This window comes from Hemiscyllium ocellatum, chromosome 23, assembly GCF_020745735.1.
Source record: "Hemiscyllium ocellatum isolate sHemOce1 chromosome 23, sHemOce1.pat.X.cur, whole genome shotgun sequence".
Taxonomy (NCBI): domain Eukaryota; kingdom Metazoa; phylum Chordata; class Chondrichthyes; order Orectolobiformes; family Hemiscylliidae; genus Hemiscyllium; species Hemiscyllium ocellatum.
In genome coordinates this window covers 25,827,947-25,848,704 of record NC_083423.1, presented here as the reverse complement: position 1 = coordinate 25,848,704, position 20,758 = coordinate 25,827,947, and the positions used below count along the sequence as shown (strand labels likewise).

General features: G+C 37.6%; 1 protein-coding gene across 1 annotated transcript in view; it reads right to left on the bottom strand.

Annotated features, from left to right (window-relative positions):
• Positions 1-20,758, bottom strand: part of reln (reelin) — a 376,824-nt gene that overhangs the window by 206,152 nt on the left and 149,914 nt on the right. The window contains exons 9-12 of the mRNA XM_060843157.1: positions 18,205-18,298; positions 17,541-17,781; positions 3,781-3,926; positions 974-1,125 (exon numbers count right to left, since the gene is read on the bottom strand). Coding sequence (XP_060699140.1) covers positions 974-1,125; positions 3,781-3,926; positions 17,541-17,781; positions 18,205-18,298 — 633 coding nt within the window. The remainder of the gene's footprint in view (positions 1-973; positions 1,126-3,780; positions 3,927-17,540; positions 17,782-18,204; positions 18,299-20,758) is intronic.

The following is a 20,758-nucleotide window of genomic DNA, read 5'->3' as shown; positions in this document are numbered from 1 at the left end:
CAAGATTTCAGTCCGAGACAAGATTTGAATCAGTAGTGCCCTTTATTTCACAGTTGCAAATGGGTGTGATGTCCACAAGGCAGGGACAAGACACACTGAATTCAACAAATACTTGATAGTTATATAATTTGGTTCCCACATTTTTTTTTCTTATTTCATTGTTTCCCCCCCCGTTTATATCCTCCACTTCCCTAAGACCGGTACCCATTCCTCCTGTTTATCTCGTGTCTTATCCGGTCTCGTCTGTGAAATAAATGCTCATTCCTATTCTCAAGGCCATTTGACCTTATCCTGCTGTGGGCACATCCTTGCCTAACCATTATTTACTCCTTCCATTTGTACCACCCCTCTCAGCATCTTATCATTAAGACTCATTTAATTGGGGTTTGTTCCTGTGTTTCTGTAAAAGTGGGAAACGGATGTTTATACCTATCGTTTATACAGGCATATTGAGTTTAACTATCTGTCTTCACATCATCTTATCACGAAGCCCTTTTAATTGGGGTTACCATTGTTGTGTAGCCTCGTTTCTTTTGCATACGTTTTTAGCTAATACAAACAAAACAATTATGCATTTCCTCCACAGAGTTCCCATTCTTGTTGACTCAGCTCCTGGCTGAAACAATTACACACTGATGTGAGTTCAGAAATTATAATTGAGAATTGCAGAAGTAACATTAATTTACCATATCGCACAATCATTTTTTCTATTTGGTGTGCATGCACTGCCCAATATTCAAACACATTATAGCAGAGTTAAGGATATATCAGCATATTTCTTTTGTTTTATGTTATTTCATTTACATATGGAAGAGAATGATTTTCTGCACACGTGCTTCACCAAGCTTTTTGAAAGTGACCAAGAAAACATTTTTTAGATGAAAATCAAAGTATTTTATTTCAAAGCAATTGAATATAAAGTTCAACCAAACAATCATGCTCCACTAAGTTTCCTTCTTTTCTGTTCACTCACCCATGCTGAAATAAAACCTGAGGTTTCCATCATTAGTTGTATCCAGATATGGTGTGCAAATACTTCTGTCTCCATCTTTGAGGAATACAAGAGATGAGCCTGACTCCACTATACCACACTCAGTGCCAATGACAGCTCCTGAAATTTCCCAGCTGTAGAGAGAAAGAATGCAACAGTCAGCCAGCTTGGACTGCTTCTGCATTGCACTTTTAATTACAGCCACAACAACACCTTCCTTTATAAACATCAACAGCAACACACAAGAGCTGAAAATTGAGCAAATATAGTTTTACATGAGGTTGTCCCAACATAATCTGACAGGCTTGATGAAAATAAGTATTTGGAATGTTAATGTAAACACACTTTTATTAGTGCTGGGCAAGGAATGAAACATAAACCTGGGGTTTAAAGGATACAACTTGCGGAATGTGAGTTTGCTAACAGATATTTGAGTGAACAGAATAATTTTTTTCTATAGAAAATGTTTACAACAAAGTGACATTGATGATTTTCAGAAATAAATACCTGGATTAACAAGTGATTCTAAATACTATACCAGGTTAGAAAGGGATTAAGTTGATGATTTGCACTGCAAAACAAATCACTAATTGGAGATCTGGTCAGTCCAGACGAAAGATAAGAGCGTGTCTAACTGCATAGATTACAACAGGTCAGTAGTTTAAACAGCAAGACTTTTCTCTCATAGATCTGTTTAAAAGCTTCATGTCAGTGGAATCCTGGATTCTCAACCAGAAGACATTGTTTGTGTACCAATGCTGAATTGAACATCGATATCAAGTTCTGACATTTATTATAAGAGAAAGAGACAAATAAAATAAACGCAAATGCCAAATGCTGGAAATGAAACAGAAAATCCTAGGAATGCACTGGTTTGTTAGTTAGCCCTTGTAAGAAAGATATGCTCATATTTTGATGAGGCCATTAATCAGATACAGATATCAAGAAATAAAGAATCTGCATTTATACAGTACCTTTCACAGCATAACATGATAATAGTGGGCAAATAAAAATGATCCTTACTTTGATTAATTAATTAAAGTTTGTTTTTAAAATTTCAAAATACTTTTATCATTTGCCAATATTGTTGACTTTTGTTTTAATACATTACACGGATTCACTCAAACGTACACGCTGCCACTGGAGTTGGACAGTTTTTATCTACACAGCATTCAACAAAAATAAATGCAAGTAATTGTAAAGAAAACTACAGTAAGCATGTTCTTTGTTGGGGACAATAATTCTAAACTGTCTCCATATCTTCAATAATAATTAACACTTACATGACACCTTTACTACAGTAACTATCCCTCAGGCACTGCATACAGCAGGAGAGGGAAGCCATCAACAAATAACAATAGAAGAATTACATAGATATTACAGAATGAAAACAAGTGGTTAGGTCCAACTAATTCATTTTGCTGTCCACTTTCCACCACAAGTGCTGCTCTAACATAATTTCCATGTTCTGATTTCCTTTTATTCAATTCTTCTTCAAACACCAATACAACCTATTTTTAAATACAGGTGGCTGAACTGTCAATTGGCTGTAGGTGTGCCATAATATTGGGTTAGGATGCAGAAGTGCGCCTCATGACAGGGTGTTGATCTTTCAATAAAATTTCAGCTCCATGTTACTGTTGTACTAACTCATGTACTGCATTCTACAGCATTATTATGCTTGGTGTCAAAATCTTAAGAAGAATTTGGATAGGTGCTTGAAGACATAGCTAAAGAGCTAGATTTTGAGTAGGTTTATAAAACTGGAGAATGTTTCGGTCTTCAAGGCTGAGACAGCTAAGATTGCCAGCAATTGGACAGCAAAGGGAGAAGGGATGCAGCAAAGGGAGAAGGGATGCACAAGGAATTAATCAGAAGGCTGGAATGTACAAAAAAGGGCATGGAGATGGATGGGATTCCTGAATGAGAGAAGCAAAGAATACAGAATAAGTTGCAAATGAAGGTAATAATATAGATGGCGGTTATGGATAAAACAACAGTGTTAAGGCTCCACATGTAAATTGAACTACACAAGGAGGTAGCTACCTCACTGGTCTGACCTTTCTAAGCATTCAGAATTTGTACACATTTTTAATTCATTGTGATGATAGAAAACAGTAATTAGTCTTAAGGGAATGATAGCTGTAAACAACTGTTTGTAGTAAAAACACAAATCCATTATTCATGCAGTTCCAATTTTGCTACAAATAGAAGAGAACAAATATTTCCCTTCAAATGCTGCAGAAGCTGGAAATATGAAATTTTCCCCTACACTACATGCAGAATACAAAAAATTAAAATTGCTGATAGCTCAAATATTATAGATTCTCAGAGTTAACTGAAAATTAAAATCTCTAGGGAAAGTGTTGCGTGGATATCCTTGTGCAATCAATTGAATGAGGGTAGGCACTGAGGATAGGTAAAGGGAATTAAATTCCCTATGCTGTCAAGTGCTTTTTTTTATGAGTGAGAGTAAAGAAAACCTTTCAGCGAAGCTATGCAGCAGAGAACTGAGAGAAGATGATTTAGTTGTTTTCATGCTATGAAGTGAATAGTTGTGTTTATTTCCTTCTGAAGTTGTAATAGCAATAAAGAGTTAAAATATTATTTCCAAAGGATCCTTTACATCCTACCACCAATACTTAATTCTTTCTCTCAGCAAAATTCTTTGTAATGCAGCTGCATTTTAAATATGTATGTTTGGGGCTAATGCAACTCTCTTTTGAATCTCACTTATCCCCTAGATAACTGTACACATATTCAGAATACTGGAGATAACAAGCACTTACCCTGCAGGCTGACTTTCAAACTCTTCCACCCACTGTGTTACAATGCCTTCAGTCCAAAGATCAACATCCCTGGTTGTTACAAAGTTAAAATCAGTGCCCTCAGTCCCATGGAAATACATGGAGTTACCATCGGATTGACAGCTATGCTGTGGAGAGAGAGATAGAGTGCATTACAAGGACTCAGGACACTAGTTTGTAACCACAACAAACCAGGTTTCAACAAAGAGAATTTTGAAGAGAAATTTCAATTATTTATTCATTATTGCCTTAAGCACGAAGACAAATTATAATGACAGCATCACGGTTAAACACCCCAGCAGCTCAATCCCACAGTCCAAGTATCATCCCGATAAATAGGATATTTATTTTTGTGAGCGTTTAGTAGCCTATTTATTTAAAGCTGTAATAAACTGAAAATTATCCATTTCTATAACCACAACCATTTTGACAATAATTTTTTGTTGATTTCAGTAATTTCAAGTTTCTCATAACTATGGTTTTTAATTTGCACATCATTCTTCTTCAATCCACACTAATCTAATGACTTTAATAGCTCTTTTATTTTGTGCTGTGTCCAGAATACAACGTATAGTTTGTTTTAGCTAAAGCCTTTGAAATTCTACTAGTGCCTATTTGGTCTTCTACTTTAAACCTCTGCAAGCAACATCAAAAATTCTTTTCGGCTTTGTTATGGCTTTATACAGCTGCTTTCTACTTTCAAGGAATTATATATTGGACCCCCTTGGTTTCTGTTCAGCCACACCCTTCGAGTATCTTTCCATTTCTGTACATTTGATTTTCCTTCCACAACATATTATTATGTGCTTCTCCACATTAAATCATTCCTTCCATTTGTCTTTCCATTTTGCTAATCTGATGGTGTTCTCCTGAAGCCTTTAGCAGCTTATTCGGCCAGACGGCCGATGTGGATTAGGTGAATGATGGGGTTGATCATGAGGATCAAGCTGGAGTGGATTCAGGACTTTGCTGTACCCGTGGGGGACAATATGACGTGATGGATCGGACTTGCCTTTGGGCAGAGAACTGAAGTACTTGGACAGACACATGAACAGGCACCGAATAAAGGGATACAGACGACGTGCAGGTAAATGGATTAGTTTAGAATGGCTTCATGGTACACTGAGGGGCCTATTTCTGTGCTGTGCGGTTCTATGTTCTATATTCTATAAGATTAAGAAATTAATTTTATCATTAAATCTGTGCATCATCAATATATTGAAATAATTATTAAGCTAACAGCTTGACTAAAAAAGAAAAATTTTGTGGCACGATGCTTCATATTATTAATAATTTGTTCATACAATGGTGCAAATCAGTGAATCACCTTACCAAACTGTAAAGGTGACAATCTATTTAATATGTAAGTTCAGTCATTTTGCTTCATGTTCATGTGAAACATTCATTAAATGATATTTCTAACTTTAAAATAAATTTGGCCATCTAGCATTGACAGGTCTATTAAGGTAAATCTGAATTGTTCCTATACATCTTACACCTGAAATGGTGTATCAATAGAAAGGATACATCGTTTTGTGAACAGAAAATCTCACAGCACTCACACAATGTTTGTTGAATAGCAGATGTAGTTGTGTCACCCCTAGAATATTTCCCTTCAATTTATCCTGGAGCCATATGAATAATAGATCATTTCCATCTGATGACTTTTAAGAACATGTCAGGGGTGAAATGAGTTCCAGCAGACTGAATTCAATGGTGAACGAGATAATATTTAAAAGGACAGTAAAACAAATATATGGCTTACGTTTTGGCAGATTGGAAAGGGCTCACTATTAACCACACCTACCATCTGTCTTTCTAACAGCTTGTAATAATTTAGACTAACTTGCATATTAAAATAAAATAGCATGGCCATCTTGTGCTAGTGATATGATTATTTCTAACATAACTCAAATTTAGACAGAAAGCCTGGAGGCGAGTTAGTCCTGAAAGGACAGTAAGAAATCCAGAGGACAACACTGAACTACAACAATACCAACAGAAGCAAGAATCTGTTTATTTGTATGAATGAACTTGTGACATCAAAGTTATGACAACTGTTCAACACAAGGAGAGAAGACATGGATAGGAGTCATATCTAAGAGCGTAAAGATAAATGGGAGTAACTGGAGGTTACTGGAATGCAAAATAAAACCTTTAAATTCGTTTTTAACTCACTTTTAAATATTTCATCCAAGAAATATTAAATCCCTTAAAGTGGTACAGAAACCCATCATGATAACTGCCAGAATTCGAAGAAACATGTTGAGAAACAGACTTTTTAGCTTTGGAAAGGAATGAATGTCAGGGATCCTCCAAGGTGCACTGAAGATATTAGTAATATAGAAGAAGCAGACCCAGAAGATTACTACAAAATAAGCTGCAGTACTTTAACAGCAGAGTAGAAAATGATGAAATTTCAGACAGATGCTGACAATTTCTTATCTAAACAAAAGAGATGAACACACAAGGTAGACTCCCACATATGATAACGAGTAATGGCAAAACCTTGAAATCAGCTTTAAAAATGAGTTAGCTGCTGAATAGGAACTGTAGGTTATTTCTGCATGGATGGACAAAGGAGAGCTTAAGCATCCTCATTCATATCCACCCTGTGACCACAGAGACAGAAAAGGTAGAACTAAGGTCACAGGGGAAAGTAGGTTACACAGAGGTACACAGAGCTGACAGATCAGGAAGATAAGTGATCAAACAAAACCATTGTACAAGAATAAACAATGAGCAGAACAGCGAGCAGAACCACAACAACGGATACCCGAGCTACAAATCTTCAATCAGATTTTAAAGAATAAACAAAAATAACACCAAAATATCATTTCACATTATTTACAATTGAGGTAATTTATTTATTCTATGGATGCCTAATTGAAGTGGAAGATTTGGAGACAGGAAAAATCAGCACTTAGAAATTCTGAGCATTGTACAGGTGATGAATGACCATGCTCACAGACAAGAGAAACATAAGGATAACAGGGAACATCAAACTAAAGAAAGAATGAAAAAAAAGTTAAAAATCAATGATGAAATTAGAAACTGACAATGCAATTAATGATAGAAAATTAACAGTTTTAACGAAGTCATAAAGGCTGAAACAAAGCTAGATAGTAAAACTAAATAAAATGGAGGAACAGGAATATAAAACAAAAATTCTTAATGATAATGAACGGAATGAGAGAAGTAGGTGAGTGAGAAAATCAAGATGACAAATGTGAACGAAATATAATTTGAAATAAATCAATGTTAGATGATAATTAAAAAGAGGTAAATAAAAATGATAGAAAATCCCTCCTGGTTTTTATAAACATCATTCCTGGATGGGCGGATGAGAGATAATAGTTGGGCTTTTATTGGATTGACCAAGGTCTTGCCGAAAAGTACGAGAATTGGTATTGAATACCTGTTAATTCCATGAGGAACACCATCAGTCATTCCCCACACACACTGATTCCAGCAGTGGCACATCACGTTGATCCATAGGCTGGACCAGGCTGCATCTTTTGATATTTTGCTTTGCCATCCCAACAAGTGATTCCAGGCTCACAGTAATGCTACAACGCAGTGCCATTTAGGGCGGACACAAAATCAAGAAGCTTGTCATTGTTGTCAGTATGCCTCAATCAGGTCGAGGGGATTAGCTTTTGCTCTTAGGCTACTGATACAGTAAGTCATGGGCAACTTTTGATACCAGTCCAGGCCCTGTTCAGGGCTGTCAGAATCAGGGTCTCCACTTCATTAGGGATGAGAAGCCAAATGACAGGCAGCGCATGACCCTTCTTCTGCCCTATTGTGTGCTGTTTTCTTCATCGAATATTAGACATGGAAGTATTATGAGAGGCGAAAGTTGGTGACATAGCTACTACTGTTGGGAGATGTCTTAAGTGAGTGAGTAGGCTGTGCTAAGGACAGCAGGGTTACCTTTGTCGGTGTTGGGATGTGTAACAGAGAAGCAGTGGCCTAGTGGTATTATCTATTAATCTAGAGGCGCAAGCAATGTTCTGGGGCCTTGAGTTTAAATCCCCCATGGTAGATGGTGGAATTTGATTTTAAGAAAAAAATCTAGAATTAAGAGTCTAATGGTGACTATAAAACCATTATTAATTGTTGGAAAAACCCATCTGGTTCACAAATGTCCTTTAGGGAAGGAAACTGTCATGAAACTTACCTGGACTGGTCTATATGTGACTTCAGAACCATAGCAGTGTAGTTGACTCTCAACTGCCCTCTGGGCATTTAGGAATGGGTAACAAGTGCTGGCCTAGCCAGTGACATCTTCATCCCACGAATGAATAAAAAAAAACAGCAAATGGGGAAGATGTTGCAGGCAATGGTGAAAATGGTAAAGCATCGAAGGTAGATACAGAGGCAGATTGACGTGAGGTATCAGAGAAGAGATGGTGACAATTACTCTGGAAGAGGGGAGAAGGCCTGGTGGCATTGTCTGGTGTCATGACTGCTGTCCTGGGGGTGTGGAGGGAACTCCACATTGGCATCACCCTATCCAGCAGGGCCTCCGAGTCCATGGTCATAGAGCAAAGCAATGACTTCTCACTATCTGCCACATCCGGGCCTATGTCAGCAAACATGCATGGCAGTTCTGAACTGACAGTGCTTGTCCAGGTGCACAATGGGCTTTCAAAGATTACATGGGTACAAGTGACGCGCGTGTTTTGATGGATATCTGTCAAGTGGCGAGTTATTTGGGAAGGGTGCGTGGAAAAGTTGGACAGAAATCAAACTTAAGATACGTCATGGGAGAGGTAGGTGCTTAATGAGGCAAGTTTGTTGCAATGATAGTGGGTTCTCTAGTAGTAATTTTCCTGGAATCCTTATATTCTGGAGAAGTATAAGATGTGTGGAAAACTGCCAATGTACTACATTTATTTAAAAAGGGAAACAAGTGAAAAAAGGTTACTATAGCCAATTAGCTTAATGTCTGTTATTGGGAAAATCTTATTGGCTATTATAAAGTATGTAATAGCAAAACATTTAGAAATGCATAATATAATCAAGCAGAGTCAGCTTGATTAAGAGAAATCATTTCCGAGAAATTTACTAGAATTCTTTCAGGGAAGTAAAATGCAAGATCGATAACACAGAAGCATTGGGTGTAATATATTTAGATTTTTGAAGGTGTTTGATAAGATACCATACATTAGTCTACTTAATAAGACAAGAACCCATTGTGTTGTAGAATGTATGCGGCACTGATAAAGGTTTGGCTAACCTACAGAGAATTGGAATAAGAGGGACATTTTCAGGATGGCAACCTGTAACTAGGAGAGTGCCACAGGAATCAGTGCTGGGCAACAATTATTTACAATATATATTAATGATGTGAATGAGGCAAGGGCATGTACTATAGGGAAGTGTGTAGACGACACAATAGGTTGCAAGGCTAGTGGAGATGATAACATAAAAAGTCTGATGAGGGGTATACACAGGTTAAGTGGGTGGGCAAAATTTGGCAAATGGAATATGAGGAAATATGAAGATATCCACTTTAGCAAGAAGAATAGAGAAACTGAAAATAGTTTAAATCGAGAAATCTATGGAACATAGGAATTTAGGAGTCCTAATCCATGAATTACAAATAGCTATCATCCAAATTCAGTGGATAATAAGGAAATCAAACAGATGTTGGATTTTACTTCAAAAGGAATGGAGTCTAAAAGTAGAGAGGTTTTGCTAAAATTATACAAGGCACTGGTCAGAATACGATTGAAATACTATGAACAGTTTTTAGCCCCTTATCAAAGGAAAGATATGTTGGCATTGGAGACTGTCCAGAGATATGTTCACTAGGTTGATACCAGGTATGAAGGGACTGTCTTACAAGGAGAGTTGGGTTGATTGGGCCTGTACTCGTTGGAATATAAAAGAATGTGAGATGACTTTATTGAAACGATTCTTAGGAGACTTGACAGGACAGATGCAGAAAGGTTATTTCTCCTGGTGGGGGAACCTAGGACCAGAAGGCATAACCTCAGAGTAAGGGGTTTTATATTTAGTACAGAAATGAGGAAGGACATTTTTTTTCTCAGACAGCCATTAATCTGTGGAATTGTTTTTAACAACAGAGCACTTTTGGGACTGGCTTGTTACGTATATTCAAGGCTGAGATGGCAGATCTTTAATTAGTAAGGGAATCAAAGGTTACAGGGAAAAGGCAGCAAGTGGAGTTGAGGGTTATTAGATCAGCCATGATCTCATTGAATGGCAGAACTGATTTGATGGGCTAAGTGGCCCATCTCTTCTCCTATGTGTTATGGTAAAGTACATTGAGGTAACCTGCCTTAGACCAACAAAAGCCTTAAAAAAAACACAGTGCAACTCAGACGTAGCCAAAAAAACACAAGGTTCAGCCAATGGTGATTTATGTCAGCATTTGTCTACTTTCTGATTCCACTTAAGTCTTAGTCATAGAGTCGAGGAGATGTATAACACAGAAACAGACCTTCGGTCCAACTTGTCCATGCTGATCAGATATCCTAACCTAGTTGAGAGTGTGTTGCTGGAAAAGCACAGCAGATCAGGGAGCATCCGAGGATCAGAAAAATCGATGTTTTGGGCAAGAGCCTATCATCAGGAATGAGGCCTCATTCCTGATAAAGGGCTCTGTCTTGAAACGTTGACTGTCCTGCCCCTCGGATGCTGCTTGACCTGTTGTGCTTTTCCAGCAGCACACTCTCAACTCTGATCTCTAGCATCTGAAGACCTCACTGTCTCCTAACTGATTTTAACCTTGCTGCAAAGCCTCTTCCAAGGATGCTTACCTTGAAGAAGTTCTCCTCTCTCTACAAAGATCTCAGTGAGTCCACCTCTCACTGTACTCCCCAAGTCCTCTCCTCTACTTGGCCTCACTCCTGATGAAGGGCTCTGGCCCGAAACGTCAATTTTCCTGCTCCTTGGATACTGCCTGACCTGCTGTGCGTTTCCAGCAATACACTCTCAACTCTGATCTCCAGCATCTGCAGACCTTACTGTCTCTTAGATATCCTCACCTAATCTAGTCCCATTTGCCAGCACCTGGCCCACATCCCTATAAACCCTTCCTATTCATATACCCATCCAAATGTCTTTTAAATGTTTCAATTGTACCAGTCTCCACCACTTCCTCTGGCAGCTCATTCCATACATGCACCATTCACTGCATGAAAAAGTTGCCCCTTAGCCCCCTTTTATATCGTTCCCCTCTCATCCTAAACCTATGCCCTCTAGTTCTGGACTCCCCCACCCCAGGGCAAAGACCTTGTCTAATTATCCTATTCATGCACTTCATGATTTTATAAACCTCTATAAGGTCACCCTCAGCCTCCGACACTCCAGAGGAAACAGCCCCAGTCTATTCAGCCTCTCTCTATAGCTCAAATCCTCCAAACTTGGCAACATCCTTGTAAGGCTTTTCTGAACCCATTGAAGTTTCACAACATGCTTCCAATAGGAAGGAGACCAGAATTGCACACAATATTCCAAAAGTGGCCTAACCAATGTCCTGTACAGCCGCAACATGACCTCCCAACTTCTATACTCAACACTCTGACCAATAAAGAAAAGCATACCAAATGCCTTCTTCACTATCCTAGGACCTTACCATTAAGTATATAAGTCCTTCTAAGATTCACTTTTCCAAAATGCAACACCTCACATTTATCTAAACTCCATCTGCCAGTCCTCAGACCAGTGGCCCTTTGATCAAGATCCCATTGTAATCTGAGGTAACCTTCTTCGCTGTCCACTACATCTCCAATTTTGGTGCCATCTGCAAATTTACTAAGTATCCCTCCTATGTTCACATCCAAACCATTTATATAAATGACGAAAATTAGTGGATCCAACACCAATCCTTGTGACACTCTACTGGTCACAGGCCTCCAGTCTGAAAAGCAACCCTCCAACACCACCCTCTGTCTTCCATAAATGGCTCGATCTCCCTGTATTCCATGAGCTTTAACCTTGCTAACCAGTCTCCCATGGGAACCTTGTCGAATGTCATACTGAAGTCCATTTAAATCACATCTAACGTTCTGCCCTCATCAACCCTCTTTGTTATTTCTTCAAAAAAAATGCAATCAAGTTTGTGAGACATGATTTCCCATGAACAAAGCCATGTTGACTATCCCTAATCAGTCCTTGCCCTTCCAAATGCGTGTAACTCCTGTCCCTCAGGATTCCCTCCAACAACTTGCACATCACCGATGTCAGGCTCACTGGTCTATAGTTCCCTGGCTTTTCCTTACAACCTTTCTTAAATAGTGGTACCATGTTAGCCAATCTCCTGTTTTGCAGCACCTCATCTGTGATTATCAATGATACAAATATCTCAGCAAGTAGATTGTGATTAATTTCTTTCGGCTACATTTAAATTCCAATCAAAGTCTAAAGATCTTTGAGTCAGCATAAAGTAGGAACACAGCTGATCATTGCATGAACATTATGCTTTAATTAAATATCTGCTGCAATGGGCTTCTGATTTAAAATTTAAAAAACCTTGAACAATATACAAAGAGTTGTTGTTTTTTGCAGATGTCAGCCTGGAGGAATAAAACATTCTTCTATTTTTATATTCAGAGTCAATCCCATAGTGCCAATAGGAAGAATTAGCACCCATAAAATGTAAAGTGAAGTCCTTCTGCGATGCATTGTATGCTGATTCATCATGATCTTAATACTTATAGCTCCGTGTTCATACTTTAACTGAATGGAATTATTTAAATTTCTTTTTTATAATGACAAGTGTACTACTACGTGGGAATGTACATGAGTTACATTACATAAAGTAGAGCCTCAATTCTCTGGAGCTTGTCTGAAATGCTAACAAACCTAATTAAGTATATCTGATTTGTTTTTTTCCTAATTCCCAATCCAATTGCAACCCACAATCAACTAGATGTAATTTTTCAAGTTCATTATTTAGCTAAAACAGTCTCAGTGGAATCAATTTTCACTATGGAACAACGAATGAGCAGAGTACCCCGATCAAACATTTGTATGTGATAAGGAGACCAGTGCCATTTTTAGGTACTCAGGCTTTTTTTTAACATCAGAGATAGTTCACTGGATTATGAATGGGCTCTCTTGGTCAATGCTGACAATCCTGATTAACCTTTATCTCTCGAAATGACAATTTGTATTGTCTTAGAATATTTTCCAATAATTTCTCTGTCATGGTTACACTGACTGGCCAATAATTATTTTCTATGTTCTATCTCTTCCATTCTATTTAACTATTGTCCAATATTAGTAGTCACTCTGCCTTTTGCTAAAGTTCACTTTGGAGCCCTTAGATTATTAAATGCAAATTCTAGCCGGGTCAAAACATACCTCTGCAATCGATTCAATTTAATTTCTAATTCTGTGTGTTACCCATCATGCCATTTTTTTTGTTGGACATTAAATCCACATGCACACTCAGCATCTGGAGTTACAGCGGTCATTGTCCGGTATGTGGAATCAATTTCACATTGGATGCATAAGTATTAGTTGCCATGTCAGAGAGGACAGTAGGTACCTGGGTGCAACTAATTATAAGTATGACAAGAAATAAGATATTTGTTCAAGTATTATGATGTAACTAAGAGATACATTTGTTCCAGAAAGTCATCTTTAGGATAAGAGTCTCATCACAGGAAATGTCTTTTTGTGCTAAAGAACAAATTTAAATATAAGAATATTAACATCAGCAATATTCAGTCAGGACTATTTTTCTTGATTCTTTCATGAAATGTGGGTCTTGATAGTAAGACCAGCATTTCTTGCTCACTCCTATTTGCCTTTGAACTGAGTGGTTTGCTTGGCCTATTCATGGGGCAGCTAAAAGTCAATAGTGCTGTGAGTCTGGAGTCACATTTACACCAGCCTGGGCAAGAAAGTCAGATTTCCGTGCTTAAAGTACATAAACAAACCAGATGATTTCATGGTCACCATATTTATTAATGGAATTTAACTTCCACCAGCTGCTCTGGTGAGAATTGAACTTATTTCCCAAGAGGAATAAACTGGTCTCTTGATTACTAGTTCAATGACACTATCACTACATCACCGGAAGTTGATGATTGAGACTCAGGCTGAAAATACTGATGATGATATATAATGGTTGAAACTCCAAAACAGTTAAGAAATGTCTATTTTAGGGGCCGTCATTGTGTGATAAATTGAACTACATTAGATTGCTAAGAGATGATGCACAGAATTAGGGAAACAATAAACGATATGTTTACGGACACCAATGACCCAAAGATGATTGTCAACTGTGCGTGCTCTCCTCCAATTATTTCCAATTGTGCAATATTATGCTGATTTTTAAAAATTAAAACAAAAGCTCCATCTTGTTTAACATGATTTTTATTACACTATATAATCTTTCATTATTTCTTTTCATTTTTGGTATTCTGCGCTTTATTTTTAAAATATCTTTATGAGATATTACTGCTAATGCACATGCTTCAAGGCATCAGCAAATGTTTGATATGAGAGGACTTGAGTAGAGTTCAGGAAAAGGGCATTATTTCTTCAAAAGGCCAAGGAAATAGTTATAGCTTGATGTCAAGGTTAGCAATCCATTCAACAGCTTCAGCTGATACAGTGTGAACGGTGACATTGCCATCAGGAATGGATCTCTCGATGTTGGACTTCAGTCTGTGGGCAATAATTAGACTTGGATGGTTACAGTTTGGGCTATTCCTCATGTTCCAATTGTGACCCCTCCCCAAGTATTTGAGGGTTGTCCAGATATTCCCTGGAATATTCATATCTGAGATTTTGCCAGTCAGGTCAGTTACCAGGTTGCAATTGGTGAATCAGGAGGTTGAAAAGGAGATTTTTCGAGGTATTTAAACTGAACACCCTTGAAGAAGATTACTTCTGAATGAAAATAAAATATTTACTATTTAGATATTAAAACATTAAAGTATCAATATCTATGGATATTTTATTTCATAATTAAAATGAAGCACACCAAGTCTGCTGTTGTTATTTCATGTGCACATGCCTAATGCCACGTTGGGCAATATGCATTTCATGTACTCTTTGAAGCATCAATATTTAAAATCTCAGCTACGAGATGAAAATACCTATTCAATTATACTGCATTTTTACAAATTAAATTCTACAGTAGTATGTAAACAGCAAATATTGGGGAAGAATTCAGAATGATATCAAGTGATTCGAAACAATTCATCGTGATGCAAAACAATGGTTGTGGTTGTATTTTAGAAATTTTTTACGAAAATAAGACTTATATGCATCATTGAAGCTATTGGCATTTCTAGGATTGTGGAATACAGCAGTCATTGCTATTAGGTGTGAAAGTAAAGGGAGAAAATTGGGACAGTAGAAAGAATGGAACCGACGTTTTGGGCATGAGCCCTTCTTCAGGCTCATGCCCGAAACGTCGATTCTCCTGCTCCTTAGGCAGTTAGGGCAAGTCTACTTTGCTTTTGTCTGTTAGTTTGCTTGCTGGTAGGGGATGTTATAGAAAATAAAAGGGTGGCTGAAACACAGTTCCAATTCACTGTACTTTACAGAAGAATACAATGCCACTTATCGATTGTATATGGGATTGATTCCTTCAGATTGGAACAAAGCCAACTTCTCCCTTCCGCAGTAAGGATGCTTTACCCAGGTCAAAACATTGTAAAATAGTTGAATTAGATTGGATGAATGTGTCAAGTAAACCTGGGTCAGGTGGATATTGTAACAAACAAGTAAAAATATATTGAAGAAATTTAAAGTTCTTTGTTGTACCTCTCTCTACTTAAATTTACAACTGTTATTGCTTAGTAAGGTAAAACTTTCTCAGAAGATATTGCTAAAAAGTGACAATTGGTGGAAAATTAATATGATGTCGAAAGAGCTAAATATTTCACTTTTCTGCATTTGCGTGGTGTTGAGCTAACTCTAGTGCTAAATTATATGCTCAAATGGAATGTTATGGCCTGAAAACCTGAACCAACTTGAAAATTATGAGTTAAGATCTGCACACTGAATGCAAGTTAATTAACTGTAAACTAACCTATAATTATTAAAATATAAATATGGTTTGAATGTTCTTGGCATTAGACTTAAAAATAAACATAAACAGCATTTATTATAATTTGCATAATAGTTTTGAATTTTAAGGAATGTTTTGTTAGTAACAGAGAAACTGATCATTTTTCCAATGTGCTTACTTTCTCTTACAATCAACTATCCCTTCTCTGTGTTGAAGAATCTTATTTGCCACTGGTCTGTCACAGGTATCAGAATATCTCCTCCATTTTGCCCCAGTGTCCAATCTGGACATGGTAACTTGACAGTGAGTGCTGCAGCCTGTTCAACAATAAGAGGTACCATAGCTGAGCCTAACCTAGTTAGCACCAGATGTTCACACATTCATTTCCAGCTGGCAATCACTGGATGCTGATCAAAAGCAGTGATACCCAACTAATTTTTCCCCTTCCCTAATCAGGGAATGCTGCAGCCAATTCTAGCATTCCTATTACAACCTAGACCTCATTTTTAATCTCTTCTTAACTGGCAATAAATCTAGATCATATACATAAACAGGACATGAAATTAATTTGATTTCACCGTATCCAATTACTAGACAATGCTATTTGAAGCAGATGACAGCATTCTTAATCATTCATTACTGATGCTCATATACTTAACAATACAATGAAACAATAAAACATTAGTATGCTAAAATACATTGACAACTTTAAAACAATGTTATAAATAAGACTTGAAAAAACAGAAATATTGAACTTAAACAGTTTTGAAAATTAAAAAATCTTAGTTCCTCTGAGTTTAAAGTATGCGAAAATATGCAAACTGATTTTAATTCTCTCCGAAAAGTAGGAAAGGCGCATAGTAGTGGTTAAAATGGTGGAGTTCATTTGCAGTTTTAATACTGTTGAATCTTCTATGTTGTCAGACTTTGAAAAATAATTACATTTTTCAATTAGAATGCTTCTTATTGTTCTAAACTGCATTTTGCTAAAGCAAATAATGTCAACACTGGTGGCAGAAATAATAATCAAAATAACCAGGGAGCAGAGAACATGAGGCTTGTTTCCAATGCAAGCAGGTTGTTAGGTGGAGCTAAAACAATTCCCATTTCAAGGCTTCCCTTCACATACAAGTCTAAATGACCTCACCTTCATGTCCTAAGAATGTTTCCTGTCACATTTATTATTGCACAGCTAGATGCACATCAAAGACTAATATCAAAATAGGTTCTTGATTTTGTTTTCCCCTGAGGCTTCACTGTTGTGATGATATTTCCCGACAGCTGGCCCTCACACTTTGTTAGGATTACTGCTGTTGGATTGCAGGCATTGGGTTTGGGAAATGGCAGATTGCAAATGGCTGGTGACAGATGGAGAGGAATCTGCCCTCAACACCTTCATTTCAGAACAAGTGAACATCATAAATTTCCTAAATTAAGAACACGTCATTCAACCCAGCCAGACGGAAGGACATATTTGATAGCCAGACGGACCAAGGCGTAATTGCAACACAAATTCTGTATAGAATGGCATTAAATGTCATTTGCAAGCAGGTTTAAATTAATGTGCCCTTCCAACAGAGAAGACTTTTAATGACTGTCATATTTTAACTGATTAGTCACTGGGTATCACTGCTCATAGAGGTATAGAGCTTATGAATCAGAATTAAGACAAAGCAAAGAGGTAAGTACAAAACAATAATTGACTATGATAATGGAATTAACTGCAGCGAACCTTTACTGTGGCTCCAGGAAAGAAAAGCCAATGGCCTGTGTCGACTGGGTCTAGATTATCTTCCAGAAGCATCTGTTTGTGTGCAGCATTGATGATCAGTATGTTATCCAGGGCCCAACAAGCCTCATAGATGTCACTTCCATGAAGATGCTCTTGCTCCCATTTAAATTTTATATTTTCACCTTTGGCATCTTGAGGAAGATAGATTATGTGGATAACAGTGCTGGTGTTAGATGGAGCCCTGTTATTAAAAAATATATAATTTTAAATTTTTTGTGCAATTTTCTTGCTATCTTTCACCAGGTCTTACATGCTGCTTAACGTCACATATTCTTTTCTCATGGATTACATATTTCTCAGTCAAAGCTCTCAGTCTGATGACTGTGCAAAACAATTAAATTAGATAATGCAAGTATTTCCCTCCTTTCTTGTTTGTATTATTAGCAGCTGTTAAACATACAAAATATCTTCCCAACTCAGCAAGTTAGCGGTAAGAACCAATTCATGACCCTTTGGTTAGTGATTACATGTTAACATTTGTAAGGACTCCCACATTACTCATGTATTAAATCAAGGTTTAGGAATGAGAGCTTAATGGTGGACCGTATGTTGCCATGTGTCCCTTCTTTCTAATCCCTTGCCATTAACATTCTTTTGTACAAACCTAATTTTCTCCAGAACAATCCAATCAGCTGTGTTCTTGCTGTAGGAGACGATGATACCAGGATCAGTATAGCTGAAACGACATGTACCAGACCCTGGAAGGCAGATCAGAAGGGATAAAGTGGCATCACGTAAAGATCTGATGTAGGCATCAGTAATCACAGCAGTGACCTTTCGCTCCCATGTTAGTCTTTAGAATTTCATGTGTTAGATTTATGATGAAATTATTGGTGGATTTGAGGTTAAATATAAATATGGAATTTGTATGATTCATCTGACATCAATGATGTATAGATGATAAGTCATAATCCTGGAAAGTAATCTGTCACTTTCCCCAGTAGGGAAAACTGAATAAATTTGAAGAAATATTAAGCGCTGGTAATGCAAACCAGTTCACCCACCTCAGAAATGATTATTGATGTTTTAACAGCTGGGACATAGATCTAACTACTGCACATATTGGGAGTAATAAATAATGTATTGTCAGGAAAGAAGCCTGATTTTTGGCGCATGAACGGATAGAAACATAACATGCATCTCTCGCTGTATCTGATGTAATGCCTAGTTGACGATTTCTTACTGTTGAATCAAACAACATGTACACATTGTACAAGGAACAAGAACAATTTTCTAATTCAGATTGAGCAGAAGCAGTGTTCGAAGAACAGAACTGACTCCTTGCACTCCTGCAGCTTAAAAATAATCTATACATTTCATCAATGAGTTGTAACAAAATGTTGCAGACTGGAAGTTAAGAGCAACATTTTGAACTGCTGGTTATGAATGATGGACTGTCTGCAAGGGTGGCAGAGGCAGAAACCCTTATAATTTTTAAGAAGTATTTAGATGTGTACTTTCAATGCTAAGATAGACAAGGCTATGGATCAAGAACCGGAAAATGGGATTAGAACAGTTAGGGATTAGTTTTTGACCCTTGCAAACTCAATAAACTGAAGGGCCTTTTTTTTTGTACTGTGGACTTCTATGACTAAAATGGATAGAAGATCCCCCCCCTGGTCTTTCTGAAATAGTTTCTGGCTAAGGCTGACCTGATTCCTGATTCTTCTTCCCACTCTGTAGAAAAGTAGGAGGTCTTGACCTCAGTAGCTTAATCTCAATGCCTTGAAACTGGCAGCTTTCATATCTCTCCCCTTGTCCATTTTGACCCATTAGTCTTTTTCCCAGCTCTACTCACTAGGCCCCACCTTCATCCAAGAGGATATTACATTTGTATTGCCACAGGTCTTATGACTGGGGGGAGGGGGCGTTAATTCTGCACAATGCAAAGATAGCTACCCTTGCCTCTTCTTGGTCATATGTGGCCCCGTAATTGTTTGCCCTTATCTAAGAATGATACTGGTAGGTGTATACAAACTCTCATATTTGCATTAATGTACACAATATGTACACCCTCCGTTAGTTCATCATAGATTAATCCATCCTTTCTTCAAAGTCTCTTGCACATGACTGTTGCATCATGGTAGACATGAAAATTGCATTATATTCATTCTCATTCTACTACAGTACATCACCAAGAATGTTCCTCTTAACTTGAACGTCAACATTATTTACCCTAATTCTTTAGCTATGTATATTCTCTGTGAATCGATTGGAGAAATTATTTAGGAAAGGTTTAGAGAGATATGGGCCAAGCACAGTAAACGGGACTAGTTCAGTTTGGGAAACTTGGTCAGCATGGACAAGTTGGGCCAAAGGGCCTGTTTCCATGCTGTATAACTCTATGGCTCTATGTCTTTTCATCAGAACCTTCGAAGTCTGGACTTCACTTCTTGAGTGTCTGTGTTACTTCTGGAGCTTGCTCTGATCTTGACATTCCCACCACTGATGAAGGAATGATGACCATGGTCAGACATGTGAAGATCCCCCACCCACTTTCAATTTTCTGTTAGTACTATTTAGTACAAAACCAGTACAATGATGCATCCTTCTTCCTCCCCTCATCAAATTCTCCTCAGTTTATTTTCACATAGTATTCCACTTAACTGTCTAGCTGGGAATTCTTAATAGTTATACATCAGATAGCATTGTTGAGAGTGTGTTGCTGGAAAAGCACAGCAGGTCAAACAGTATCCGAGGAGCAGGAAAATCAACATTTCATACCGGAGCTCTAAATCAGGATTGGCTGGGCATTCCTGACGAAGGGCTCCGGCCCAAAAAACGTCGATTTTCCTGCTTCCTCGATGCTACCTGGCCTGCTATGCTTTTCCAGCAACACACTCTCAACTCTGATCTCCAGCATCTGCAGACCTCACTGTCTCCATACATCACATAGCAGCCTGTCAATATGAGCATGGACAGCTGAGACCACATTAATCTGCTAAGGATTTTTTTTTAACAACACATCGTGTAGATCTTTTAAAATCAGTCTCATTATAACAAAGATGTGATTGATGTTAAATGTTAAACTTGCAGAAAGTACAAATATCAAAAGGCATTAGAACAAAAGATATTTTTCTCAATGTTTTCATTCTGATAAAGTTGCTTGATAAATTGACTGAGTGACATAAAGCTGGGTGGCAGGGTGAAATTTGAGG